General features: G+C 39.4%; 3 protein-coding genes and 1 non-coding gene across 8 annotated transcripts; 2 read left to right on the forward strand and 2 right to left on the reverse strand.

Annotated features, from left to right (window-relative positions):
- Window positions 1-711: 711 nt before the first annotated feature.
- Window positions 712-830, reverse strand: LOC113637333. Its single transcript, XR_003439346.1, has one exon. It is a non-coding gene; the product is annotated as a 5S ribosomal RNA (ribosomal RNA).
- A 5914-nt stretch (window positions 831-6744) lies between these two features.
- rwdd1 (RWD domain containing 1) lies at window positions 6745-10858 on the forward strand. The gene is made up of 7 exons (XM_027137881.2): window positions 6745-6940; window positions 7444-7509; window positions 7589-7719; window positions 8319-8462; window positions 8760-8892; window positions 9651-9713; window positions 10659-10858. Exons 1-7 carry the CDS (start codon window positions 6868-6870, stop codon window positions 10769-10771), a joined length of 723 nt encoding a protein of 240 aa, XP_026993682.1. The 5' UTR covers window positions 6745-6867; the 3' UTR covers window positions 10772-10858.
- A 491-nt stretch (window positions 10859-11349) lies between these two features.
- Window positions 11350-16179, reverse strand: zufsp (zinc finger containing ubiquitin peptidase 1). 5 transcript variants are annotated; one of them, XM_027137877.2, is made up of 11 exons: window positions 16095-16179; window positions 14608-15023; window positions 14412-14513; window positions 14037-14132; window positions 13783-13892; window positions 13378-13546; window positions 12997-13191; window positions 12557-12719; window positions 12149-12312; window positions 11823-12043; window positions 11350-11486 (listed from the first exon to the last, which is right to left on the reverse strand). In XM_027137877.2, the coding sequence occupies exons 2-11, from the start codon at window positions 15011-15013 to the stop codon at window positions 11439-11441; spliced, it is 1674 nt and encodes a 557-aa protein (XP_026993678.2). In that variant the 5' UTR covers window positions 15014-15023; window positions 16095-16179; the 3' UTR covers window positions 11350-11438. The 5 variants fall into 5 exon arrangements, with proteins under 5 accessions (XP_026993678.2, XP_026993680.2, XP_026993679.2 ...); XM_027137879.2 differs by lacking the exon at window positions 16095-16179 and adding an exon at window positions 16064-16083; XM_027137878.2 differs by lacking the exon at window positions 16095-16179 and adding an exon at window positions 15522-16014.
- Window positions 16117-27116, forward strand: kpna5 (karyopherin alpha 5 (importin alpha 6)). The gene is made up of 14 exons (XM_027137880.2): window positions 16117-16269; window positions 18280-18416; window positions 19293-19394; window positions 19581-19680; window positions 19781-19875; window positions 20062-20193; window positions 20503-20591; window positions 20794-20893; window positions 21163-21326; window positions 21437-21515; window positions 21700-21825; window positions 23955-24082; window positions 25133-25311; window positions 25491-27116. Exons 1-14 carry the CDS (start codon window positions 16266-16268, stop codon window positions 25676-25678), a joined length of 1623 nt encoding a protein of 540 aa, XP_026993681.1. The 5' UTR covers window positions 16117-16265; the 3' UTR covers window positions 25679-27116.
- The last annotated feature ends 259 nt before the right edge of the window (window positions 27117-27375 follow it).

Raw genomic sequence — 27375 nt, forward strand, 5'->3', positions numbered from 1 at the left:
TTATTAGCACCGTTAAAACAATTCACATCAACAATTCAAAAACCCATACAACTACAACGGCTACACGCCGGCTCTCTTCTTCAATCTTCAGGATTTCGACGCTTTACCGCCACCAACTGAACTGGAGTGTGGGGCCGCAAAGAGCCCGCGTCAGGAGTAAGTGAGCGCTCTCTCTCTCTCTCTCTCTCTCTCTCTCTCTCTCTCTCTCACTCACACACACACACACACACACACACACACACACACACACACACACACACTGCATTTACAACATATGCTGTACAAGTTTATCAAGACTGGCTTTACACAAGTTCTTGAAGCAGTCGTGGAATTGATTGGACGAATAAAGAAATAAATGGATTCAAATGATAAACAATTATAGTTAATGAGCCAGTAAGAGGGGAGTAAAATGAATAGAATACTTTTATTATCAAGAGAAGATTAAATAACTTTATGGCCAAAAAAGTTTGTTCAAAATAAAAAGTAATTCAAAAGAATAAATAAAGTTAAAAAGGAATGAATGAATGACGGAAGACAGAACGTGAAAAATACTTTGCAATTTGGGCATGAATTTGTGTTGACTGATTTGTTCTTGATTTTGTCATATGTGTCTCTCCACGTTGTCTCTGTGTAATAAAAATTGAATGAAAGATGAAGTGGGTTTTGCGTCGTAAAAGTCGCAGCGGCCGCTTTTGAAAGCGGAGGTGAAAAAGCTTACAGCACCTGGTATTCCCAGGCGGTCTCCCATCCAAGTACTAACCAGGCCCGACCCTGCTTAGCTTCCGAGATCGGACGAGATCGGGCGTTCTCAGGGTGGTATGGCCGTAAGCGAAAGAGTCCCTGCACTACAGTCCCTTTATACTGCATGCTGTTCGAAGGCGTCTCTTAAACAGCATACACTTGCTTATCGATGTGCTGCCTTTTTTAAACAGGCACCTTCTCTCTCACTCTTCTTGCTTCATCATAATGCCACATACACGCCTTACAAAACTCATACAACACATCAACTTGCTGCCACTCAAACAACCGTGACTGTGCACAGTCTATTTACAACTCATTACACACATACTTTTCTTACATCACTTATTAGCACCGTTAAAACAATTCACATCAACAATTCAAAAACCCATACAACTACAACGGCTACACGCCGGCTCTCTTCTTCAATCTTCAGGATTTCGACGCTTTACCGCCACCAACTGAACTGGAGTGTGGGGCCGCAAAGAGCCCGCGTCAGGAGTAAGTGAGCGCTCTCTCTCTCTCTCTCTCTCTCTCTCTCTCTCTCTCTCTCTCTCTCTCTCACTCACACACACACACACACACACACACACACACACACACACACACACACACACACACACACACACACTGCATTTACAACATATGCTGTACAAGTTTATCAAGACTGGCTTTACACAAGTTCTTGAAGCAGTCGTGGAATTGATTGGACGAATAAAGAAATAAATGGATTCAAATGATAAACAATTATAGTTAATGAGCCAGTAAGAGGGGAGTAAAATGAATAGAATACTTTTATTATCAAGAGAAGATTAAATAACTTTATGGCCAAAAAAGTTTGTTCAAAATAAAAAGTAATTCAAAAGAATAAATAAAGTTAAAAAGGAATGAATGAATGACGGAAGACAGAACGTGAAAAATACTTTGCAATTTGGGCATGAATTTGTGTTGACTGATTTGTTCTTGATTTTGTCATATGTGTCTCTCCACGTTGTCTCTGTGTAATAAAAATTGAATGAAAGATGAAGTGGGTTTTGCATCGTAAAAGTTGCAGCAGCCGCATTTGATAGCGGGTGTAAAAAAGCTTACAGCACCTGGTATTCCCTGATGATGGCCTACAAAACCAAAAATGGACCAGCTCCCTCTTACCTCAAAGCCCTCATCACTCCTCGCACTGCACCCCACACCCTCCGATCTACCAGCACTGCTTGCCTGGTTCCACCATCTCTCAGTCTAATAGGCAAGTATACAAGACTCTTCTCTGTTCTGGCACCAAGGTGGTGGAATGAACTTCCCCTAGAGTTCCTGACAGCTGAGTCACTGGCCATTTTCAAGTGGCTGTTGAAGACCTACTTATTCAGGAAACACTTCAACTAGTACTTCTTTCCTTATCTTTTGCATAAAAAAACACAAGCTTTGACACTTTTTCATTGTAAATTGAATAAATGTTTTAAAAACCCATGGTATCTTAAGTATGTAACCTAGTGAGCCAGCATTATTGTATTCAATGTTAGAGATTTTAGCACTTATGTACGTCGCTCTGGATAAGGGCGTCTGCCAAATGCTGTAAATGTAAAAGTAAATGTAAATTATACACTAAATTAAAAAGGATCTGCCAACTCGCTCCTAAGTGACACTAATAAGTTGAAAAGGTCTGTTAGGGGTCGCCACAGTGAATCATCTGTTTCCACCCATTTCTATCCTTGGTATCCTCTACTCTCGCGACAATTAACTTCATGTCCTCTTTTAACACATCCATATGTCTCCTCTTTGGCCTTCTTTTTGACCCTTTTACCCAGCAGGTCTATCTCGAACCTCCTTCTACCAATATAACCATCTGCATCCTCTGTACATGTCCAAACTATCTCAAACTAGTCTCTCTGACCTTGTCCCCAAAACAGCCAACCTGAGCTGTCCCTCTGATGTGCTCGTTCCTAATCCAGTCCATCCTCGTCACTCCTCAAGAGAACCTAAACATCCTCATCTCTGCTGCCGCCATCTCTGCCTCATGTCTTCACTGCTACAGTCTCTAACCCATACAGCATAGCTGGTCTCACTAGTGTCTTGTACACATTTCCTTTGATTCTTGCTGACACTCTTCTGTCACACAACACTTCTGACACTTTTCTCCAACCACTCTAACCCACCTGCCCTCGCCCCTTGAACTCTTTTCCACAAGCCTTGCCTCGACTGCAGTCATATTCCTCTCACACATATCTTCAACTACTCTGATGTACTTTTACGCCACTCCTGACATCCTCATAGAGTACCAGAAGAAACATGAGTGAAAAATGGCTTTCCCTAATTGTTGTTTAGTAAATTGAGCCACATAAAGGATTTTCCATGTTACTCGTTTAAAACAAACAATTATTCAGCTTGTTGTCTTCAGATATTTTGTACAATTTTAAGTATCTGTGAAATTAAAATAACAAGCTTTCTTTTGTAATACATCAAAATTTGAAAGTGAGTTTTTTAAGGGATGACCTTATGTACACCATTTTGTCATTTAAGGCCAATTGGATGGAAGCAGGCAGGAAACAGCAAATTTCACATTGAAAACTTTTCTTTTAAGCATTTTTACTTTATCAGTACTAGAACTGAGAAATGGAAGTGAAAAGGTCTGAGATTTAAAGACACACTAAAAGTTAGTTTGTATGAAATACACTCCCTGGAGAATAATATATACAACTAGAACATACATTTCCTGAAGAAAATGTGAATGGTGCTTGCATGTGGCAAATTCTCCTCAACGTGCTGAGTGTTTTGATATGCCACATGTCCATGTTGTGCTAAATTTTGATTTTCACGTGACATCACGTGACGTCACATGACGTGACCATAATACACGTGAGGCAGTTCCCTTCATTGTGCTGAATGTTTGATATGTCTCCTGTCCACATTGTGCAAATTATTTATTTTGTTAATGTGAAATCATGTGACATCAAGTGACTTCATCAAATTACACGTGAGGAAGTTCCCCTCATTGTTCTGACTGTTTTTATATGTCACATGTCCATGTTGTAAAAAGTTTTTTGATTTTGCATATATTGGGGGCGGGGCTGCGGCACAACCGGAAGGCCAGTTGGTACACCAATTTAAAAGTTTGTTCAGAGTATCACCCTAAAGGAGCTGGCCGAGTTTGGTGTAGATAGTTCAAAAGCTTGCCGAGTTATAAACATAGAATGGGAGTCTATGGGAAAAAAGGCCACTTTGAGACCCGGTACCGGAAGTACCAGTACTCAGATCGCTTAGAAAAGTCATAGCACACCTCTCCTCAATGAGCAAATCAATTTGACACCTCATTCATGGGTCTAGGACAAAAGCTGCGGGACAAGTTACGTGCCGAAATTTTATCCGGAAGAGTATGCACAACTAGAACGGTACATTTCCTAAAGAAAATGTGAATGTGCTTGCACGTGACGTCAGTTCCCCTCATCGTGCTGAGTGTTTTGATATATGACATGTCCATGTTGTTCTAAATTTTTGATTTTGCAAATTTTGGGGGCGGGGCTACACGTGACGTCAGTTCCCCTCATCGTGCTGAGTGTTTTATGTTGTGTAACTGAGATATGGTTTCTTCATATTGCAATATGGTTCATAAGGTGCACTACATGGTTGCTAGGGTATGGCTGCACAGTTACTATGGTTATATTTGCAGACTAGTTTCTCACCTGCAACAAAAGAGCACACCTGAAAATCCATTTATCTTTTCCTGAAACAAGTAATTGTTGAAATTAACATGAAAAAAAAAGGAATAAATGCTGTAGAAGTGCAGTTCATTATTAGTTCATGTTAAGTAATGTGGTAACTAATGTCAACTAATGAACCTTTATTATAAAGTTTTAGAAAAAAAAAAACTGTCCATGTGTGGATTCGAACCATGCGGTTTTATGTATTAATTCATTAAAATGAGGAATGGCGCGTCTAACAATACCCAAGCTTTATTATATTAAAGTCATTCTTATCATTCTTTGTGATATACGTGTCATATGTTTAAAAAATAATTATGTAATGTGAGGAGACAAAGAAAAAATGCGCTTAATTTTAATTAATAGGTGGCTCTTAAAAGAGCCGTTGCTGCTTTTAAAAGGACATTAGTTTAAAGTGAAATAAAAAATTATAAAAACTACACTGATAGTTGAAAACAACAAAAAGTTATACAAATGGCAAAAACAACAGCATATGTGACCGCCGTGCTGTCCAAGGCACGCCACCAACTAGTTTTAAGCATTAAATACACGGTTAAATGTTATATTGTTTGAAAGCTTAGACTCTCGGGATTTTATTACGCCCACACACAAAGCATTATATTATTTATAGCCATCATACTAATTTAATCCAAGTTGATAGTCACCGGAAATAGGCGGCGCTTACCTTTCGTCACTGGGGTAATATTTTCCAAAACAAATGCTTGTAAAAAATCCCCAAGAGTCTAAGGAACTGGAATAAGTAAGCCTTTTAATCCAAAACGCGTTTCTGGCCGAAATGTGTAAACAACAATCCACTTCCGTCCTTTGTTTTCGGCTCTCACTTTATTTTCCAAAACAAATGCTTGTAAAAAAAATCCACAAGAGTCTAAGGAACTGGAATATGTAAGCCTTTTAATCCAAAACGCTTTAATCCAAAATGCGTTTCTGACCGAAACACACAGCACTTCCGTCCTTTGTTTTCGGCTCTCACTTGTCCAAGGAGGCTTAAAAAACTACACTGAGCCGTCAGATTTGTAGTCCAGGGCCTAACGAATCAAACGAAAATCATGAAAATAGGGGGCGATCCCACAATATATATATGAGATGAAACTGAAGCTCACTTTGAAATATAGCAACAAGCTTTAAAGACCTTTACACAGATTCACTGGTGTCTGCTGCCCTCTTTTGGATGTTAGCACATCTACAGAGAGATTCCCCATTCAAGTCTATGGGGAAAAAACACCACTTTGAGCTTCCATACTGGGAATTCTGGGATTCTGATCGCTTATAAAATCCATAGCACACCTCTCCTCAATGAGCCGGTCGATTTGACACCTCATTTATGGGTCTAGGACAAAAGCTGCGGGAAAAGTTTCGCGCCGAAAAAGTGTCCGGAAGAAGAAGAAGAAGAAGAAGAAGAAGAAGAAGAAGAAGAAGAAGAAGAAGAAGTATGCAAGATAAAAAGAATGTGCTTTGCAAGTACATTAAATAGTTGTTGCTTTGCAAGCACCATTAATAACAAAAAAAAAATATCACACAATCTAAAATTTTATTGGCTTTCTCTTTGATTATGGCACGCATTTGCCTTGGTATCATTTTGAAAGGCTTACACAACATCACAACAGTTATTTTTTCTATCCAGAGTTGCATTAATTCCATTGGACCGCTGTGAAAAGTTTTCTTTGACACCATGATATCCAATGGAAGGATGTAATTTACATGCTTAGTTAAATCTTGGTGATGTTTTTTTGGCCAGGCATTGTATTCATTTATTTACTTATCAACATAAACATACAAATGTCAACAACAAAGTTTATTTTTGCTCATGTCTTCCCTCAGGTAGATAACATAAAGTCAAGTCTGTTTCTGTCAAACAATTTGCTAAAATTGACAGTGCGCGCCAAACAATAGGGTTCTGCTTGGCATTGAAGCCTTCATTCTACGTGAATAGCTGCATTAATTTTCTTATTTATTTATTTATTTATTTATTTGTTTGTTTGTTTGTTTGTTTGTTTGTTTTCAAAATAACTAACCCTATGTAATTTCCACTGGACATTATAAACAATTCCAAAAATATGTGTTGTACACTCAAATTAAATTTGAGTTAAATAATGTTTTATTTACGCCATAATAATGTTCTTAGTAACCAACCAAATTGTGAATTTTAAGTCAGACAGAAAATTAATCGATGACTGGTATTGAACTATAAAACTAAAAAAAAGACATTGAATGGCAAATAATTAAATAAATTCCACATTTTACTTATCACTTAATATTGGGGAGTGAGTAAATACATTCTCCCCGCTCTGGCAACCATAAGATAAAAAATAGTCAATCTGGCAACCTGCCGTACAAGCAGTTAAGCTTCGCACACGTTTTTGGGTTTCTGCTCCCAAACTGGGACTTTAGTCGATGGATAATAGGGACAAAATAATATAAAATGACAGACTACGGAGAGGAACAGCGGAATGAACTGGAAGCGATTCAGTCCATTTATCCCGATTCATTCACAGGTTGGAAATGTTAGCGTTGTAATGTTAGCATGCTAAGCTATCAGAGTCAGGACCTGTTTTCCAAGTTAAATAACTAACTGGGAAATATTAACAGGTCTAAAAATGAAACCAATTAGATAAAATGCAAAACATGATAAAACATTAGGGCAAGCAAACCTTAACGGTGTGTTGCATTTTTACTGTACATGTTATCTCATGCTAGCTAATTTACATGATATGTTTTAACTATTGGATCAGAGGTTTCCTGCCATAACACACCAGATTCAACTAAATCAAACAAGAAACATAAATTTACTGAGTCGAATCAGGCTTGTTGGTGCAGGAAACACTGCAGTGTGTTGTAATATTTGTATAATTACTTTAATACCTATTATGCTATACAGATTTAGTCTGTGTAGTTATCAGCTTACAGTTACAGTGATGCAGTTTGTCAGGGTTTTTAAACAGGACTATAAATTTATCATATTTTGAAACTTTTTTTTTTTATAATCTGATTTCCTCAGTTCTGTGTGAAGATCCAATAAGTTTCACCATTACAGTTTCCTCAGATGCTGGAGAGAATGATGAGAGTAAGTTATCTAAAAGTCTACTTTAATATAAAACACTTCACAAGACTACATTACAGCAAATACACCCTCTGTCTCTTAGTGATACAGGTGATGTTGAAGTTCACCTATGTGGAGAATTATCCAGATGAAGTGCCACTGTGGGAGATTCAGTCACAGGAAAACCTGGAAGACAGGGACGTTGAGGACATCTTGTCTCTGTTACAGGAGCAGGTCTGTGATGATGTCTCACAACAGTGGTTTGTGGGACTATAATGTTTAGTGTCCTGTAAAATACATAAAGTAACAGGTGTGTGAATATTAGAAGGTGGTGCATTTTTTGCAATGGTCAGGAATCTATGGCTCACAAGCCAGTTGTGTATCTCCAGTTGTGTCACCATTTACCAACAAATGAGCATTAAAAACTTAGACACATAATGTATTTTATGTTGTTCCAGCCAATGCTGGAAAAAAAAAAACAACAACAACCCTGAGTCGCATACTAGTTCAGCACCAGTCATGTGTATCATGTTGAGATCCATGCAGTCCAACTTTTCACACTGAGGAAAATTGAAGGAGTTGTACACAACTATTACCAAAAGTGAAAACATTCACTGATGCTCAAGAGGACAGATTAATACATTAAGAGCAAACAGTGTATGTAAATGATGATGAACAGGATGATCAGTGTAAATTGTTATTTGGTTTAAAGTTATTTTTAGAAGCTACATAACTACATGTTCCTGATGACAAAATAATAAGAATTTAAAGTGTGACATGAACAAAAGATCAGAAGGATTTGGGACAGTCAAAGATTTTTCATGTGTTTACAGGCAGATGAGAACCTGGGCATGGTTATGATCTTCACATTGGTGACAGCTGTGCAGGAGAAATTAAATGAAATCATAGATCAGATGAAGATCAGAAGAGAAGAAGAGAAGAATAGAAAAGAAAGAGAGGCTGAAGAGGCAGAGAAGGTAACACAGAGACATTTTAAATTGACATTTAAAGATTTGTGTGAACTGTACACCTTTATTAAAACCGTGTTAGACAGCAGTGATCATCACTGACACACCTCACACACTTCATTAGGAACACATGTTGGATGGCATTAACACTAAATTAAGTTAGCTGTAGCTCAATTTTCATTGTGGCAAAAATAAAATATAACACATCAAATGCTGTTAACTTTTGGAAGTGGAACAAATTAAATAATTTTGAATGATTAATGATATAGCAAGTTTGTCTTCATTTCATTATCTGTTTTTTTGCAGAAAGCATTTCAGGGAACTGTAGTTACAATCGAGAACTTCCTGGCATGGAAGGCACGGTTTGAGCAAGAGATGGCTGAGCTGAAGAGGAAAAAACAGAAAGAGGAGGAGCAATCGGGGAAAAACAAACTTACTGGTGAGTGTAAATAACAGGAGGCGTATAAAGCATAAAATGCTGTGTGTGGGTGGTGCAGGGCCTGTGTTTTAATTCTCTTGCACCACAAAACCGCTAAACATTTTACAATTTTTTATTTATTTTTCATAAGAGAAACACATGCAATTTACTCATTTAGATTTAGTATTGTGGAAAGTTAGCAAGGTCCTGTTGTCACTTACGTTAAAGCAGCTATACGTGGTCTTCCCCTCACCGTCCTCTCTTTATTCTCTCTCATCAGGTTAATAAGACTTGTTCATGGAATAAAATCCAAACTTGATACAAAGATGTTGGACTTAAGATGTTACAGATTTACCTCTGACAATATGCTGACACTGGACTCTTTGCTTAGATTTTAAACCTCCTAAAAACCTCTAAGTCTTTGACACTTGCACACATTTTTTTAATTAGTTTTTTTTTTTAAATTAGTAATCTGTAGTATTATTGTCCTTGTGAATGACCAGCCACAATCCTGAATTCAGCAGCAGTATGTTGTGTAAACTATGGCATTCAGCACACACACACATCACAATACAGAGTGCATAGGATTGCATGTGTCTAGTAAGTCTCATCATCCATTCAAATAATATTTAGGAAAAGCATTGAATAAACATGCTTTTCTCTTGGTTTGTGAAGTTAACCTGTCAATAAATATCAGCAAACAGATTTTATATTGTCTGTCTGTTCTAGTCTTTGTGTTGGATCGTATAATAGTCATAATTTGTTTCTTTTTGTCACAGGAAAGCAGCTGTTTGAAAAAGACCGGAACCTGGACACGTCGGATATTCAGTTCTTGGAGGAAGGTGAGGAGTTGTACATTACATTTACAGCATTTGGCAGGAAGCTGTACCCAGAGCAACTTACATCAGTGATATGAAGTAAATGATATCATTAAATAATCAATAAATACATTATTTGTCACTTCTCGCACTGCACCGATCTTCCTCCGATCTATAGCACTGCTCAACTGTTCTCACAATTCCTCAGGGTAAGAGGTAGTTATACATCAAGACTCCTTTTAGTTCTGACACCCGAGGGGGTGGAATGAACTTCCCTAGATGTCTGAATAGCTGATCTTCAAATGATGGCTGAAGGCCTACCTCTTCCTGAAATACTTAAACTAGCTTTTATTTTATATTTATATGTATTTGTTTCATGTGTATATTTAAAAAACGTGAACAGATTCGTAGGTTGATGGTATCCTAAGTCTGTAACTTAGTAACCAAGTGTTAACGTATTTATTAATACAGATTTAAAAGCACTTTTGGACGTGGCTCTAAGTAAGGCTCATCTGCCAAATACCATAAATGTACTGTTTCACTAGGTCTAGAATACTATTATGTTTGTATAGAAACTTCAGCAGTGTGGATCTGCACAATCATTTTTATATAAATAACAAAGTGCTTATTTAAAATAAAAATGTTAAAGGTACATTAAAAAGGCTTTTATAATAAATTCAATGAAAAACATGAGAAATGTTTTCAGTATGTTAGGTTTGTATCTTAGCTTAGCAATAAAGCTATAAAGCCAATGTAACTAACAAATAACAAAGTCACTCAAGTTTGGATGTGATGTTATACTCAGGTGGTTTAGCACACTCTGGCTGAAATGTTATTTAAATTCTGAATATTATTATATATTGATTGATTACAGTATTTTAATAATAATAATAATTATTATTAATACATTTGCTTGAAATCTTTTCCATAATAATAAACATTTTGTCTCATTTTTTTATTATTTTTTAGCTGGAAACAGTGTGGAAGTGGACGAGTCTTTATTCCAAGACATGGACGATTTGGAGCTGGACGAAGACGATCCTGATTTTGATCCCTTGGATTTGGGCAGTGATGACGATTAATGTTGAATCAATTAATAAAACTTTGACTAAAAATGGACATTTCTTTTAGTTTCATAGAACTACAAATAAACAGGGCTGTGTTTGAAACTGCATTCTGTTCTCAATGCAAAAAGCAAGTCAACATCAGAGTTTTTAAGACACGTCTCGATGAGCCTTATGGTGTTCAACAATATTAAACATTTCATAATAACCACCTGATCTGAGCACAAATCCCCACAGCTAGCGGAACATCGTCTTTTTTTTTTATTTGATTTGGAGAACGTAATGATTATATGGCAAAAAGGATTTGTTACTGCAGGACAAAGTTCACAGATCTAGGAGAGAAAATGTTTAATAAATAAATCAAACTTTTCTATAGCACCACCACTGGGCTAATCTCAAGCTCATCTCTTTTGCCTAATCCATGGGTAGAAATAGTACTAATCGACCAATTTCTTGTCTGTACAGCTACAGTCTGGTCTGCAGTTTTAGTGGAGAAAAAGACAGAAAAGTAAAATCTTAAGAACAAGAAGGTTCCGCGTATTATGTTCTTGGCCCTCTAATACCATTTAAAAAAATAATAGTTAAAAACTAAATAATTAATAATAAAACATTTGTTTATTATCTGATTAAAGACATGACATTCACTCATTCAAAAAAATAATCATTTAAAACAGTAAAATAAACATCAGGGAATTCTTTCAGCGTGAAATATTCTTGAGGTAATAACATGCTCCTGCAACACAAGAGAAAGATATAAACATGTTTGTGTATAAATGTAGGTAAGGGTTGTACACAGTGTAACACAAAGTGTGAGAATCTGATGGTCGAGCGAGTGTTTTTGATCAAATATGAATCTCACTAATATGATTTTTGCTTTTACTCTGCTGTACTATTTTATAAAAGAATTGACTGACCAAAAGGACAGTGTTAATTACACTTTTACTCTCAGCCAATCACAACACAGCATGCCACTTCTGGCCAATCAGAACACACTGTGATGCTGCGTTCAGACTTCATTAACACATATATGTACACTACAGTTCTGGACAGAACAGATAGCTGTTTTTACCTGTTTTTCCTCTTCAGACAGCACACCTTCCACCACTACCACTTGATACTGCTGCTTTTTAAGGTGGGTGGGAAATTTGCGCAGGCGATTAAAGTGGGAAGGGCTTGTGTTTGGATTGAGAAGCTTCCTCATTTCAGCTGGAGAGCATCCTGGATCGAACATTAGCACACACATACTGCCGTTCCTCCTCTCCTCCACACCGACTATGGTGCGGCTGTGACCTGTACACACAGTTATAGCCTCATACAGGGGTTGTTGCAGGGTGATGTAATGTGGATGGGGACTTTAGCACTACAGGGAGGTTTTTAAAGAGTGAAGTAGGGCACCTTGGTGTTGGAGGTAGATCGGTGGCAGGTTTGTCTTCACTACTCTAGGTGGAACTCTGGCACCTGTGCTGGATGGAAGGGAAAAATAATTCTTCACCCACTGGAACAGTCGTGGGTGTGTGTCACCTGGACCGGTGGGCTGGTGGAAATCTACAACGCGTGCCCTGAGTAAAGACAGCAATCACATTTTACTGCCATAAAATCAACTTAGAATCATACTATAACTAGAATCATAATATATAAATGTATTTTATTACTACTATAATGTTTTAAGATCATCTTTAAAGCTAAAGCATTTGTTAAAATCCAGATAAATGGTCTATAATCCTCATTTTAAACCAGATGCTCTGATAGCAAAAATGTTCTGTGAACGTTAGTAAGTAGGGCTACACAATATCACGCACATACCTCAGTTTGAGGGAGGTAAGTATGGTGTAGATTTCTGTGGCCCCTATCCAGGCACGAGTGCCCTTTAACCTCCCGTTGAACTGAGATGCACCCTGGGGATCGATACCCTCCACCCATGCTGCCTCGATCAGAGCCTGCACTTGTGGGATGCTGGGACACGAGTCTGAAGCACAAGATTAGAATGTACACAGCTGCTTCTATTAGATGTGATGATTATAAATACTGTGCTTTATTATTTGTGAATTCTGCTTGTTATATTGTTTTTGTTTTTCAGGTTTTGTGTGGTCTTCCTTTTCAACGCAGCTCTTTAAGATGATGAAAATACTATAAAAGCTGGATGCAGAATACAAAAGGTTACTAGTTACTTATACAATTATCTACTTATTTACTTAGCAGCAAATCCATGCTCAGGTGATTTCTTCACATACTGTGTTAGTTACCTGACAGGGTGTGTAGCATGGTGTACTGTTCAAGTCTCTGTAACGCGGACAGAAGCATCTGGAAGTTTCTGTAGCCACAGCCCCAGCCTCGGTCTCCATCTGAAGAGGAATAGTGTTCCAGTTCTGAACACAGCCACACACGAGTCCCCTCCTGACGCTCACGCTGGTAAAAGTTATACAGCGCTGACAGCAATCCTGACACACACAGAATCGGAAACAAAATGTGTCTCAAGTTCATTAATGGTTAATTAAAGCAATTCGTTCCGCCCAAACTATAGAATTGTCTCGTGATAACAGTGTGTCATACAGAAACAGTTTGTTTCTGAAACTCCTGATAAACATGTGGCTATAACAAAAAATGATTATTAGAGGTTTTTGAACCTGTGGTTCTGGTCTGGCCGTCATCCAATCCAGCAGCTAGAGTCTCCATCATCTCTAATCGCTTCATGTGAAACTCAGTTGGAGTCATGTGACCTCGGGACACAGCTCGCTCCATGCTCCTTTCCATTTGCTTACGATATCCACCACCATTATCCAGCCCAAACTGCATCTAAACAGACACACAAACATGAATACAATTTTTGTATTTTTCATTCATACCAAATCACCACTTAATAGAACAATATATAGATAGGTACATCAATAGACAGGTCGATACACAGATAGATAGATCTTTATTGTTATTACACAGTACAGCTTCTACCAAGAAATGAATCACTAATGAAACATTTTTATAGTTAGTGTAGTGTTAGTCCTGGCACTACTTAGGACAAGATTTCCGCTGACCTGTAGCTGTCTGAACTCCTCTGCCTCACGTTTAGCCTCTTCCTCCTTCCTCTTGCACTCTTCTTCCTCCTGTAGCTGCTGAGCAAATCGCAGGTCTCCATAAAAATCCCCTAGAAACACAAATACCCCAAACTTACTGATCTTCATCTCAACAGCCATAAAGAGGGGCAAAGGAGGGAGGTGGCAGGTATATCAGGTTTTAAATGAATACTTCGAGGGTGTGTGTGTGTGTGTGTGTGTGTGTGTGTGTGTACCGGCAGGGCCATTGTCCAGGTGAAGCTCCACATGTTCCTGTAGAGAACAGCTGTCATCACATGCCACCTTACACATGGGACACACATACACTGCTACTGCAACACACACATCAAAGCTCTTAATCAACTGACTTGACCAAGCCTATCATTATTAAAAAAGAAAACATTTGTCAGTTTTGTCAAGACGTTTTATGGGGAAATATCATCAATACAATTGATTCTACAAATACCGATTTGAAGACATTACCAGTATCCTTTTTGTTAGATAAGCAGTAACAGTGAAACAAGTGGGGAATTTAAGACAGGAAGTGAATACACACTTCAGCTTTCCATCAGTAATTTCATTATTTCAGAGTTCATGATCACTGTACACACCATCAGAAACAGCATGGTCCTGGAGATGAAGCTCTACATGTTCCTGCAGCATAAAGCAGTCAGTGCAGACCAGATCACACAGTGGACAAGAGAACGTTCTGCCTGTGACACACCAAAAACAAAACAAAAAACACATGAACAAATTGCACATACACTGGAGTTTTATTTAAACATTGAAGTCTTATCTGAATGTCACCTTTGCTTGGGGAGGATAGTCGCCTCTGTTTTGAAGCAAGAAGCTCCATCATATTGCTTCCTCTAGTCTTTTCATGCTTTTTACCAGGGTCACTGGTGTCTCCTGCATGTTTATGGTTCGGTTTCATCACTCCATTCTGAGTTTCTGGTGACTGGGACACAGAAGATAAGCCAGCTCCTGTCTCAGATTTACGCTTTGGATGTCTTGGCTCACCTGTAGCAGCTGTGTGTCCACTGTCCGTCTCAGCGTGTGCTGTGTTGATGTGAAAGTTCAGCTCATCGTAAGAGACACCAGAGAGTGAGCAGAGCGGACAGGACACCTCATCCTCCAGGTGTGTCAGGAGCAGATGAGTCTTAAGCTCCGAGTCACATGCCAGCTCTTCACTGCAGATCTCACACACTGGCATGTCAAAGGTGCTGAAAGACAGAACGCACGATCTGTAAAGAGTCCTGTAAACACACACTATACACTCATGACGTCATAACCAAATGTTGACGCCCAACGTAAGGTACGTAGGGGATCACACTTGCAGCATTTAACTGATACTGGCGTCTGCTTTCAAGGTGTTTTGCACCGAAAACGTTTAAAAACGGAAGTAAAATTCTGCGATCCGATGAAATGCATCAAGAAGTAATTTTACAGCACTTGCATCTGACCTGCATCCGATTTATACCGTGTTTACATTTGGCTCACAAATATCTAACAGGCTAACCCCCTATCTATCTATCTATCTATCTATCTATCTATCTATCTATCTATCTATCTATCTATCTATCTACCTATCCTCCTCTCTGTCTGTTCCTCTTTCCGTCTATCCTCTACTCGTCATTAGACGTCTAGGCTAATATCTCGTGCTTAAATAATAAAATGATTTCTGATACAGAAGAGGATGAAACTCACTCATTCAGTCTCACTTTATTTAATTCCTTTTCCGTCAAAACCCTTCTGCCGAGACGCATAAACGGTCACCTGGCACAATCACAATCACGTGACTGGTGAAGGATTAATCACGTGACCTCTGTCTGATTATTAGTTATGCTGCTTTTAAATCAACCGGAACTTGTTTAAAGGATATCAGGTGTAACTGATGTGTACTGGTTGCTGGTTTGTACACGTACGTGTAAAATATGCAGATATTTAGTGGCGTCTCTTTCTAATCATTGTTTTTTTTTTCACATTAAATTCATTATTAAAAGCACAAAATATGTCCTCGCCCCTTTTAGTCATTGTTACAAAGGGGTTTGGTGTCAAGTGCTGGATTCCGATTCGATCATTTATATTCCAAACATCTCACACAATTCATTCCCTTTATAGAATCATTACTTTAAACAATCAAAAAAAGAAAATATACAGCCGAATGTGATACTCATTGATATTAACTTCCTGTCTGCGTCTTTTACTGTACTGGAAAGTTCAGAAGACAGCATTAATAACACGATAATAAAACATCACTAACAGCACAATAGTGAAACACAAGCGTCACTGACCGCAATACGGGCGCAGAACGAAACAGGAAGAAACGTCGGAAGTAGCACCGGAAGTGAGGTTTAAGAGCCGTCTGTATCTTTTGGCCGCCATATTGCCCTAATAAGTGGGAGTGATACTGGAAGTGTGTGACAAGGAAAATAAAAACACGCACAGCTGAATTCTGGGATTAAATGGGTGAGAATCGTTCAGTGTTTCTCTACTGCTGATTCCGAAATTTAATCTGCTCTGTGTGGGTAAATTCGAATACTGTGTATATAGTTGGTGGCGTAGCTAAGCTAACGTGGCTAATTCGTTAGTTGTAGTTTATTAGCTAGTTGTGCTAGATGTTAGTGTTAGCTCAGTACGGGTATTACTAAACTGCACTGAAGACTTTACTCAGTGTGCAGCCAGTGTGCACAATATTGAATACATTACGTTCCAATGTATATTGTACCTTTGTTTAAAGCGTTATGTCTGGGTTGTGCGTATTTAGTGTGATGTGCTGTGTGTAGTGTGATGTGCAGTGTGATGTGCAGTGTAGTGTAGTGTGTAGTGTGTAGTGTACTGTGCTGTGCTGTGTGTAGTGTGCTGTGTGTAGTGTGCTGTGCTGTGTGTAGTGTGCTGTGTGTAGTGTGCTGTGCTGTGCTGTGTGTAGTGTGCTGTGCTGTGCTCTGTGTAGTGTGCTGTGCTGTGCTCTGTGTAGTGTGCTGTGCTCTGTGGTGTGTAGTGGTGTGTAGTGTGGTGTGTAGTGTAGTGTAGTGCTGTGTGGTGTGTAGTGTAGTGTGCTGTGTGTAGTGTGCTGTGTGTAGTGTAGTGTGCTGTGTGTAGTGTGCTGTGTAGTGTGGTGTGGTGTGTAGTGTGGTGTGTAGTGCTGTGGTGTGTAGTGTGGTGTGTAGTGTGGTGTAGTGTAGTGTGCTGTGTGTGGTGTAGTGTAGTGTGCTGTGTGTGGTGTAGTGTAGTGTGCTTAGTGTAGTGTAGTGTGCTGTGTGTAGTGTGCTGTGTGATGTGTAGTGTAGTGTAGTGTGCTGTGTGTAGTGTGCTGTGCTGTGTGTAGTGTGCTGTGCTGTGTGCTGTGCTGTGTAGTGTGCTGTGCTGTGTAGTGTGCTGTGTAGTGTAGTGTGCTGTGTAGTGTAGTGTGCTGTGCTCTGTGTAGTGTGCTGTGTAGTGTAGTGTGCTGTGTAGTGTAGTGTGCTGTGTAGTGTAGTGTGCTGTGCTGTGTAGTGTGCTGTGTAGTGTGCTGTGCTGTGTAGTGTGGTGTGCTGTGCTCTGTGTGGTGTGCTGTGCTCTGTGTGGTGTGCTGTGCTCTGTGTGGTGTGCTGTGCTCTGTGTGGTGTGCTGTGCTCTGTGTGGTGTGCTGTGCTCTGTGTGGTGTGCTGTGCTCTGTGTGGTGTGCAGTGTAGTGGTGTGTAGTGTGCTGTGCTTAGTGTAGTGTCGTGTGCTTAGTGTAGTGTAGTGTAGTGTGCTGTGTGTAGTGTAGTGTGCTGTGCTGTGCTGTATAGTGTGCTGTGCTGTATAGTGTGCTGTGCTGTATAGTGTGTAGTGTAGTGCTGTGTGCTGTATAGTGTGTAGTGTAGTGCTGTGTGCTGTATAGTGTGTAGTGTAGTGCTGTGTGTAGTGTAGTGCTGTGTGTAGTGTAGTGTAGTGTGCTGTGCTCTGTGTTGTGTAGTGTGCTGTGCTCTGTGCTGTGTAGTGTGCTGTGCTGTGTAGTGTAGTGTGCTGTGCTGTACTGTGTATAGTGTAGTGTGATGTGCTGTGTGTAGTGTTGTGTAGTGTGATGTACTGTGTGATGTACTGTGTGTAGTGTGCTGTGTAGTGTAGTGTAGTGTAGTGTGCTGTGTAGTGTAGTGTAGTGTGCTGTGCTGTGTAGTGTAGTGTAGTGTGTGTAGTGTGTATTATAACATCATTGTGAACTAAGGTATTTGGATAATTAGGATAGCAATTTGATGTGTCCAGGTGTTGAATATGTCCACAGGATAAGTACACATGGAAAAAGAACAAATACAATCGTTTAAATACATTAAGTCTTAATTTAGGTTTGCAAATTAAACAGTACCATAGAATAAGGGAGTTTTACTATTTATATACCCAAGAATATTAAAAAAAAAAAAAAAAGAGCATGTTCATGCTGCAGTTTTCACATTTGTTCCTGTTAATTAATACACTGCAAGTCTGACAGGTCTGATGCTGTTTTGTGTTTGATGTCAGAAGGTGCAATGGCAAGTCCAGGAAATGAAAATTATCGGATGAAGAGTTACAAAAACAAAGCCCTGAACCCGCAGGAGATGCGACGGCGCAGAGAGGAAGAAGGCATTCAACTCCGCAAACAGAAGAGAGAAGAGCAGGTGTATCAGTCATACCATCACATACAATACAAACACTGATAACAACACTAGTAATAATTAGTAACTATGACTAAACACTGCACTGTACTGCTGCCTGAAGGCTGTTGATGCTCTACTGAATCTGTGATGTGCCTGAACTAGAGGTCTTCTCGGTTCTAAAGAAATGTACCCGACCCGAAGTGACCCGAATCACTTTTTACCCGAACCCGACGTGCATGCATATACTTAAATTTTTTTTTTTTTTAAGAAAGTCCTGACCCGAGACAAACCCGAAAAAATTAGACCCGAGTCCGACCCGACCGGTTGGCAATTTTTTTTAACCTGACTGGACCCGAATGTTACACACACAGATGCAGCCCTGCAGGCACCAGTCAGACAGAAAAGTAACCACTACAGCGTGGATTCACAATTGATTGGCAGGTCTGTTTCAACGAAAATTATCTTACCGCCAGCAGCACGATGTCGCAAGCTGTTTTGGCAAACAGCGTAGAGGTTGGAAAAGGACTCAAGTCGATGCACACACGAGAGATACAGTACTTCGGGTCTTCTCGTTTTCGTTCGGTAAAAACACATTCATTTTAAATTTCCGAGACCGGATACTGCTATTATTATTCCCGACCCATGTCCGAGGCACACGTGAAATTTTTAGACCCAAACCCGCTCGGGTCTCAAGTCGGACCTCGGGTTTTCGGATCTAAGTGTACCCGTGAAGACCTCTAGCCTGAACTGTTCTATTATTACACAAGAGAGGGGCTTGTTAACAGTTGGGAGGGGGAATAAACAGGAAGTCATTACAAATAAACAAATATATATATAGTGATTAGGCTGAGGAACATTTTGCATGTTTGTAAAGGAATTTTTCTTCCTTGTGTGTAGCTATTTAAGAGGAGGAATGTGTCTGCACCATCATGTGACGAGTCCATGCTCGAGTGTCCCATCCAGGATCCAGACATCAGCTCCACAGTACCTATGTCCTCAGTAAGTGACCTTTAGCTTCTGTTTCAATCTTATACTCCTTCTGGAGTTCACTCATGGGCCGTGTCCCAAAACACACGCCACCATATCCTATAGCGGCCATGATGTATGAGAATGCTTCATTGATGCTGCTTAATCACTTGACATGATCACATTTGTGTAAAAGGCAGTGATTTTTGTCTACTGCAGGATGCAGTTATAACTCCAGATATGGTGCAGATGATCTTTTCTGAAGACGCAGACCAGCAGCTCCTCGCCACACAGAAATTCAGGAAATTACTATCCAAAGGCAAAAAAAATCAACTTTAACCACAAAATGTCAGTTTTATTTGTTTCTGTACTGTATTCGTGCACTTAAATCAACTAAATACTGCTTCTGCTCTGTGTAGAGCCGAACCCACCCATCGATGAGGTCATCGCCACACCTGGTATAGTGAGCAAGTTTGTAGAGTTTCTGAAGAGGAGTGAAAATTGTACTCTGCAGGTGAGAAACATCAACGCACCACAGAAGCTTGAAAATATATTCTATTTAAATTTAGATTTTTTTTTGTTTGATATGTGTTTTGGTTTTAGCATGAGGATATTAGCACTAAAGCTATTGCTCACTATGTCTGTTCATGAGTTAATGCTTAAACATTTTTTATTGTATTTGCTCTATTTATTGGTGTAGTTTGAAGCAGCCTGGGCTCTGACAAACATCGCCTCCGGAACGTTCCTGCACACTAAAGTAGTGATCGAAACAGGAGCTGTTCCAATTTTCATTGAGCTGCTCAACTCGGAGTATGAAGATGTGCAGGAGCAGGTGAGCATTAGCATTAGCATTATCAAGGTCAGCCATAGCAAGTTAATGAGTTAGGTCTTGTATATTAGATAAGCATACAGCAGCTAGTATTTGCAGAAGCTAGTTCAGGAACTTAGCTAATAAAGCTAATGTGGTGATATGTAGCCTGAGAACGACTTGGTTATATGTACCTAGTTTAACGTTAATTAGGAGTGAATAATGGTGGTTGTTTAAGTTGTGGTTAGTTTTAATAAGTGTAAGTCGATCATTGTTTGGACAGTTTGTTGTATTTTAATAGTTAAACTAGAGTGTGTGTGTGTGTTTGTACAGGCTGTGTGGGCGCTTGGAAACATTGCAGGAGATAATGCAGAGTGTAGAGACTTTGTCCTTAACTGCGGAATACTCCCTTCACTACAGCAGTGAGTGTGATTAAGAACATCATCAGTCTAACACACCTTCATCATCATGATTGTAACACTACATCATTTATTTATTTATTTATGCACTCTTTTTTATAATGTAATACAGGATATAATGCTGTTAACGGAACTCACTACACCATTACTGTTATTTGTTGTGCGTGTGTGCGTATGTCCCTGTGTGTGTGTGTGTGTTCTGTAGGTTACTTGCAAAATCTAACCGTCTCACCACCACTCGGAACGCTGTGTGGGCTCTATCAAACCTGTGCAGAGGTAAAAACCCTCCACCAGACTTCAGCAAGGTACACATACCTGTACACCCACTCACTACTCTTTGTCCTGTGATTTATTAAGTTTGTGTTCATGTTATTTTTTATGTCAGCAAAACTAGGGCTGAAGGGTTACTCAGCTTTCTATCAATTCACAATTTAAAAAACATGCAGTGACATGTAGTGTAGAAGACAGTTTTCTCAACAAGTTAAGTACAAGACAAAAACATCAGGAATTAAAAAAATAAAAGCTTGTGTGTAGGTGTGTGCGGATGAACTAAGAGTGTGTTTTGTTTTCTCAGGTGTCTCCCTGTCTTAGTGTTCTCTCCAGACTGCTGTTTAGCAGTGATCCAGATGTTTTAGCAGATGCTTGCTGGGCACTTTCTTATCTGTCTGACGGACCAAATGAGAAAATCCAGGCCGTGATCGATTCAGGAGTGTGTCGCAGATTAGTGGAGTTGCTCATGTAAGATGCACGCGCGCGCACACACACACACACACACACACACACACCACTGTGTTTAGCATAACGTTGTACCCCCAGCTCTGAACAGCAGTTCTTTATGGCTTCTGCAGGCATGGTGATTATAAAGTGGTGTCTCCTGCACTACGAGCTGTGGGGAACATTGTGACTGGAGATGATATTCAGACTCAGGTACACAAGCGAGTGTCTCACCTCTTCACTGAATTTCATTTCTTCATTTTGAGATTTAGCTTCTGCATGTTCTGGGTGCTGCATAACACAACAGTTAATACTTAATGTACACATTAAGTTCAGTACAAACCTGAATTAGATATTTTAGCATTAGATCAACAGATACCGTGTGTGTGTATATTAGGTGATCCTGAACTGTTCGGCATTACCCTGTCTCCTTCACCTGCTCAGCAGTCCTAAAGAGTCGATAAAAAAAGAAGCATGTTGGACAGTTTCAAACATCACTGCAGGAAATCGAGCGCAGATTCAGGTAAGTGTCTATACTTTCAACTGTGAATTTTCCACTGCCCTATCAGAAACACTGTGCTTACATACATACATACATACATATATATACAGTATCTCACAGAAGTGAGTATACCCCTCACATTTTTGTAAATATTTTATTGAATGTTTGATTTTTTTTATGTGAAACCCTGAAGAAATGACACTTTGCCACAATGTAAATTAGTGAGTGTACAGCTTGTATAACAGTGTAAGTTTGCTGTCCTCTCAAAGTAACTCAACACGCAGTCAATAATGTCTAAACCACTGTCCACAAAAGTGAGTACACCCCTAAGTGAAAATGTAAAAATTGGGACCAAAGTGTCAATATTTTATGTGGTCACCATTATTTTCCAACACTGCTTTTACCCTCTTGGGCAGAGCGTCACAGGTTGCCACTGGAGTCCTCTTCCACTCCTCCATGACGACATGACTACATGACAGCTGGGGGATGTTAGAGACCTTGCACTTCTCCGCCTTAGATTTGAGGATGACCCACAGATTCTCAGTAGGGATTATGTCTGGAGACATGCTTAGCCAGTCCCTCACCTTTACCCTCATCTTCTTTAGCAAGGCAGTGGTCTTCTTGGAGGTGTGTTTGGGGTCGTTATCATGTTGTTGTACTGCCCTGCGGCCCAGTCTCTGAAGGGAGGGGATCACGCTCTGCTTCAGTATGTCACAGTACATGTTGGCATTCATGGTTCCCTCAGTGAACTCTAGCTCCCCAGTGCCAAGGGCACTCATGCAGCCCCAGACCATGACACTCCCATCTCCATGCTTGACTGTAGGAAAGATACACTTGTCTTTGTACTCCTTACCTGGTTGCCGCCCCACACGCTTGACACCATCTGAACCAAATAATTGGTCTCATCAGACCACAGGACATGGTTCCAGTAATCCATGTCCTTAGTCTGCTTTTCTTTAGCAAACTGTTTGTGGGCTTTCTTGTGCATCTTTAATAGAGGCTTCCTTCTGGGACAACAGCCATGCAGACCAAGTTGATGCAGTGTGCGGCGTATGGTCTGAGCACTGACAGGCTGAACCCCCACCCCTTCAACCTCTGCAGCAATGCTGGCAGCATTCACATGTCTATTTCCCAAACACAACCTCGGTATATGACGCTGACCACATGCACTCAACGTCTTTGGTCGGCCATGGCGAGGCTTGTTCTGAGTGGAACCTGTCCTTTTAAACCATTGTATGGTCTTGGCCACCATACTGCAGCTCAGTTTCAGGGTCTTGGCAATCTTCTTATAGCCTACGCCATCTTTATGTAGACCAACAATTTTTTTTCCAGATTCTCAGCTAGTCCTTTGCCATGAGGTGCCATGTTGAATTTCCAGTGACCAGCATGAGAGAGTGAGAGCGATAACACCAAATTTAACACACCTGAACCCCATTCACACCTGAGACCTTGTAACACTAACGAGTCACATGACACCGGGGAGAAAAAATGGCTAATTGGGCCCAATTTGTACATTTTCACTTAGGGGTGTACTCACTTTTATGGCCAGCGGTTTAGACATTAGTGGGTGTATGTTAAGTTATTTTGAGGGGACAGCAAACTTACACTGTTATACAAGCTGTACACTCACTACATTACACTGGAGCACAGTGTCATTTCTTTAGTGTTATAAAGTTATAAAAATATTTACAAAAATTGTGAGGGTTGCACTCACTTCTGTCAGATACTGTACATGTTAATGCTAAATATTTAGCTGGTTGGGTAATTGTATGAATGCAGTTTTACAAATGTTTCTATTAAAGTGGCCTTTGTGATGTACAGGAGGCTCACATTTAATATCACAAGATGTTTTACATCCAGTAATACACAGGCCTGCTATGGTTGGGTTATAATACACACTATAAGAATAACAAAAATATAAATAACAATACAGTAATTTATCTATGGCTTAATTACACCTAAATAGTTTCCGGTGCACATTATTATTAACCCTTGAGCCAGGTGGTAAAATTGGTCCTTGAATCTTGTATTCTCAATATGAAAATATAACTTTGCGAAATTGAAAGTTTAGTTAAACACCAGTAGGGTGAAACCTTACAATGGTGTGTGAATGGAGCTGATGTGGACTTCATTGTGTTTCTTTTATGCAGGCAGTGATCGATGCCAGCATTTTCCCAGTGTTGATCGAGATTTTACAGAAAGCAGAGTTCCGCACCAGGAAGGAAGCAGCATGGGCCATAACCAATGCTACCAGCGGAGGTACACCAGAACAAATCAGGTATATCAAAGACCTTTGATTAATATCAACACATAATAATATTTACTTTACCTCTAAATTCACATTTGTACTGTGTTTCCTAATAAATGTACACATAATACAGATCAACTGTATACACACACATGCAATAAAAGAGGGAGAGTGATAGTCATGCAGTGTGTTCCATGGTTTATCACGTGTTCTTCACAATTTACATAAAATTCATATAGGGAACAGATTAACATGATTAAGTACCGTATTTTCCGCACTATAAGGCGCACATAAGAGCCTTAAATTTTCTCAAAAATCAGCCATGCGCTTAATAATCCGGTGCACCTTATGTGGGCACTGAGTTCCAAAATCTGTAAAAATGTTGTTGTGCGACTTTGGTAAGCGCTCCGCTCGATTGACTGTCGGACCATTTCCCGCTGACATAGGGACGTAATACATACACTACGTACGCTGGCAGCGATAAACCAATCAGAGAACATTACGTAATACATACAGTACGTACGCTTACCTCCTAGGTATAACTTCCGGTATGTTGCAAAACAACATTTGTTTCTTCCTAACCATTATGCGCTTCACACTCAAGTCCAGTAGGTGGTGCTAAATGCACCTTAAGTTGGTTTGCCATCCGCCAATAAAAATCAGAAGACGACATTTGTTTGTCTAAGGACCCCCGAAAATGGCACCATTGAAGAGACATGCTTACGAGGCACAATTCAAACTACAGGCTATCAGTTACACGATTGTAAATGGGAATAGAGCAGCTGGGAAAGAATTCAACATCAATGAAACTATGGTTCAGAAGTGGCGGAAGCAAGAAAATTAACTGCGCCAAGTTAAGAAGACAGTAGATAAGGACTTTGATGGATTTGTGGGAGAAGATTGATTAAAAAATAGTGTGTGTATTGTTAAAAAGTAGAACAAAGTTCAACTAAACTCACTGTTTTGCTTCTGTTACCTTTATTGTAGACCGTAAGTTTTAGCATGCGCCTTATAATCCGGTGCGCTTTATAGTGCGGAAAATACTGTAATCAGTATATTTGTGTGTGTGTGTTCTTTCAGGTACCTGGTGTCTCTAAATTGCATTAAGCCTATGTGTGACTTGCTGACGGTGATGGATTCAAAAATTGTTCAAGTTTCTCTAAATGGCCTGGAAAATATCCTCCGTCTGGGGGAGCAGGAATCCAAACAGAATGGCACAGGCATTAATCCATACTGTGCGCTTATTGAGGAGGCCTATGGTATACACACACACACACACACACGCACACACGCACACACGGAGCCTCTCTGGAACACTGCTTTGTTGACTGTGCCTTTCTTTTAAGAATTTGCTGTAATCTCACACACGTGAATGTTATTACAATACTGTTAATTTTTTTTTTTTAACTTTAGACTCGAATGTTATTTTGTGCTCCAGGTTTGGATAAGATCGAGTTCCTGCAGAGCCACGAGAACCAGGAAATTTATCAGAAAGCATTTGATTTAATTGAGCATTACTTTGGTGTGGAGGAGGAAGATGCTACCATTGCCCCTCAAGTAGACCAGAACCAGGACCAATACATTTTCCAACAGCAACATGGACCCATGGACCGTTTCCAGCTCTAAGTATTTCCATCCTTCTATATTTCCATCCTACATCCTGTACACACACAGTGGAGAAATACAGCTTCACTTCCTGTTGGAGTTCTGAGCTCATACAGACTTTCTTTCTGTCTCTTCTATATACACCACTGTGTGTATGTGTGTGTGTGTATATGTGTGTGTTTATATGTGTGTATGTATATATAAATATACTCACACACATATATCTTTACATCCCTTCTGAAATGTGAAGCTACCTCTTTAACCTTGTACTGAGCAGTATGATGCTGGCACTCAAGTCATCTCTCTGAAATACAAACTGCTCTCGTCACCTGTATCCACTCTACAGGACATGCCTGGGTCGGACACACCAGTGTCAGATATTACCATATTACACACGCCCAGATTATTGCTATTTTGTTTTACACTAATTCCTCTCTAAACATCTGTCCTCTTTTTCTCTGCATTAATACATTTTTGGATATCAAAGTAATAACACAATCTGTGAGATGCGTGAAAAAAAAAAGTTTATGACCTTTTGAAAATATAAACATTTAATTGGCAGTAAATTTTCTGTGTGTGAGTGAGAGATAAGATCAAGAGACAGAATAAAGAATATAGTGCAGTGGTATTTATTTAGGCTGATGGTTTTTGTAAGCTACAGTACAATAATGCTTTAAGTGAACGTTTTTATACTATATTTCTCACCTTGACTGTGTCTTTCACTCATGCCCACTTAAAGACCTCTCACAAGCAGGCACTTGGAACACAAAGTCACTGGTGAACACCTGGCATGCTCTTGAGCGGGTTCAGGTGCAGAGCCACTGCAGGAAATCTATAGAGACATTGAATCAACTCCTAATGTGTCCAATGCAGAGCGAGCACTGTTCAGTCGAAACAGTGTACAAGGACAGGTTTTAATGTGGCTGCCATAGGAATTGGACCAGGGTCTGTTTAATAATGTTATTGAAACACGGCTCCATGTTGAATGTGGGGCATCCCTGGAAAATTATCTGAATAATTAATTAATAAACTATGAAGTTTCTCCACAATGTAGAATACTAATGCTGGACTTTTTATGAAGCATGCTAATGGAGAAATTGAGGGTTTTTTGTTTGTTTTTTATTTTTATTTTGGGGGAATAAGTTTTAAACATTTTTCCTTATAAATGTTTGCTTTTGCGTTCTTTAGCATGCTCTCTTGGATATTAATGACTTTTCTTTAAGATAAACTTTCCATTAAGTTTGGCCTAACAGAGGCAATTTGAGCTAAAGAGATTATTACAGAAGCACATACAGTACAATGCTGTAATATTTCTCATGTTTGTATGATGATTTTCAGGTTGCTTTGTTCTCCTCATCAGGGAACGTTGGTGTCTGTTCTGATGTGCAGCATAAAGGACATCAGAATGTTGAAATTGTATAAATAATAGAGAACAAATAAAATGTTCTTGTTCACTCTGTGTTTAAAAGTGTTCAAAGTCACTTATTTAAAACCGCAACATGATTCCGTACATGAAATGCAACTCATTCTCCCTGTATTTTGTAAATATTTTCTATTTGAAACTTAAGATGTTTTATACAGATGCATAAAAATTTACTAAATCATTTATTTATCTTTTCATCGAATCATTCATAAAGCTTTTGTATTGTAATATTTTTTATTACTGCAATGTATTTAAATTAAATATTTAGCATTTAAAATTCACATAAAATTTTCCT

Source organism: Tachysurus fulvidraco, chromosome 22 (assembly GCF_022655615.1).
Source record: "Tachysurus fulvidraco isolate hzauxx_2018 chromosome 22, HZAU_PFXX_2.0, whole genome shotgun sequence".
NCBI lineage: Eukaryota > Metazoa > Chordata > Actinopteri > Siluriformes > Bagridae > Tachysurus > Tachysurus fulvidraco.

Bases quoted from the DNA above. Each gene is read 5' to 3' on its own strand.
- rwdd1 (XM_027137881.2), top strand. From the start codon at position 6,868: ATGACAGACTACGGAGAGGAACAGCGGAATGAACTGGAAGCGATTCAG. The intron at 6,941-7,443 runs GTTGGAAATGTT...TGATTTCCTCAG, and splicing joins TTATCCCGATTCATTCACAG to TTCTGTGTGAAGATCCAATA. The intron at 9,714-10,658 runs GTGAGGAGTTGT...ATTATTTTTTAG, and splicing joins TATTCAGTTCTTGGAGGAAG to CTGGAAACAGTGTGGAAGTG.
- kpna5 (XM_027137880.2), top strand. The intron at 19,876-20,061 runs GTGAGAAACATC...TTATTGGTGTAG, and splicing joins GTGAAAATTGTACTCTGCAG to TTTGAAGCAGCCTGGGCTCT. The intron at 25,312-25,490 runs GTATACACACAC...TTTGTGCTCCAG, and splicing joins GCTTATTGAGGAGGCCTATG to GTTTGGATAAGATCGAGTTC.
- zufsp (XM_027137875.2), bottom strand. From the start codon at position 15,566: ATGCGTCTCGGCAGAAGGGTTTTGACGGAAAAGGAATTAAATAAAGTG. The intron at 14,514-14,607 runs GTGACATTCAGA...GGTGTGTCACAG, and splicing joins ACTATCCTCCCCAAGCAAAG to GCAGAACGTTCTCTTGTCCA. The intron at 11,487-11,822 runs GTAAAAACAGCT...CTTGTGTTGCAG, and splicing joins TGTCTGAAGAGGAAAAACAG to GAGCATGTTATTACCTCAAG.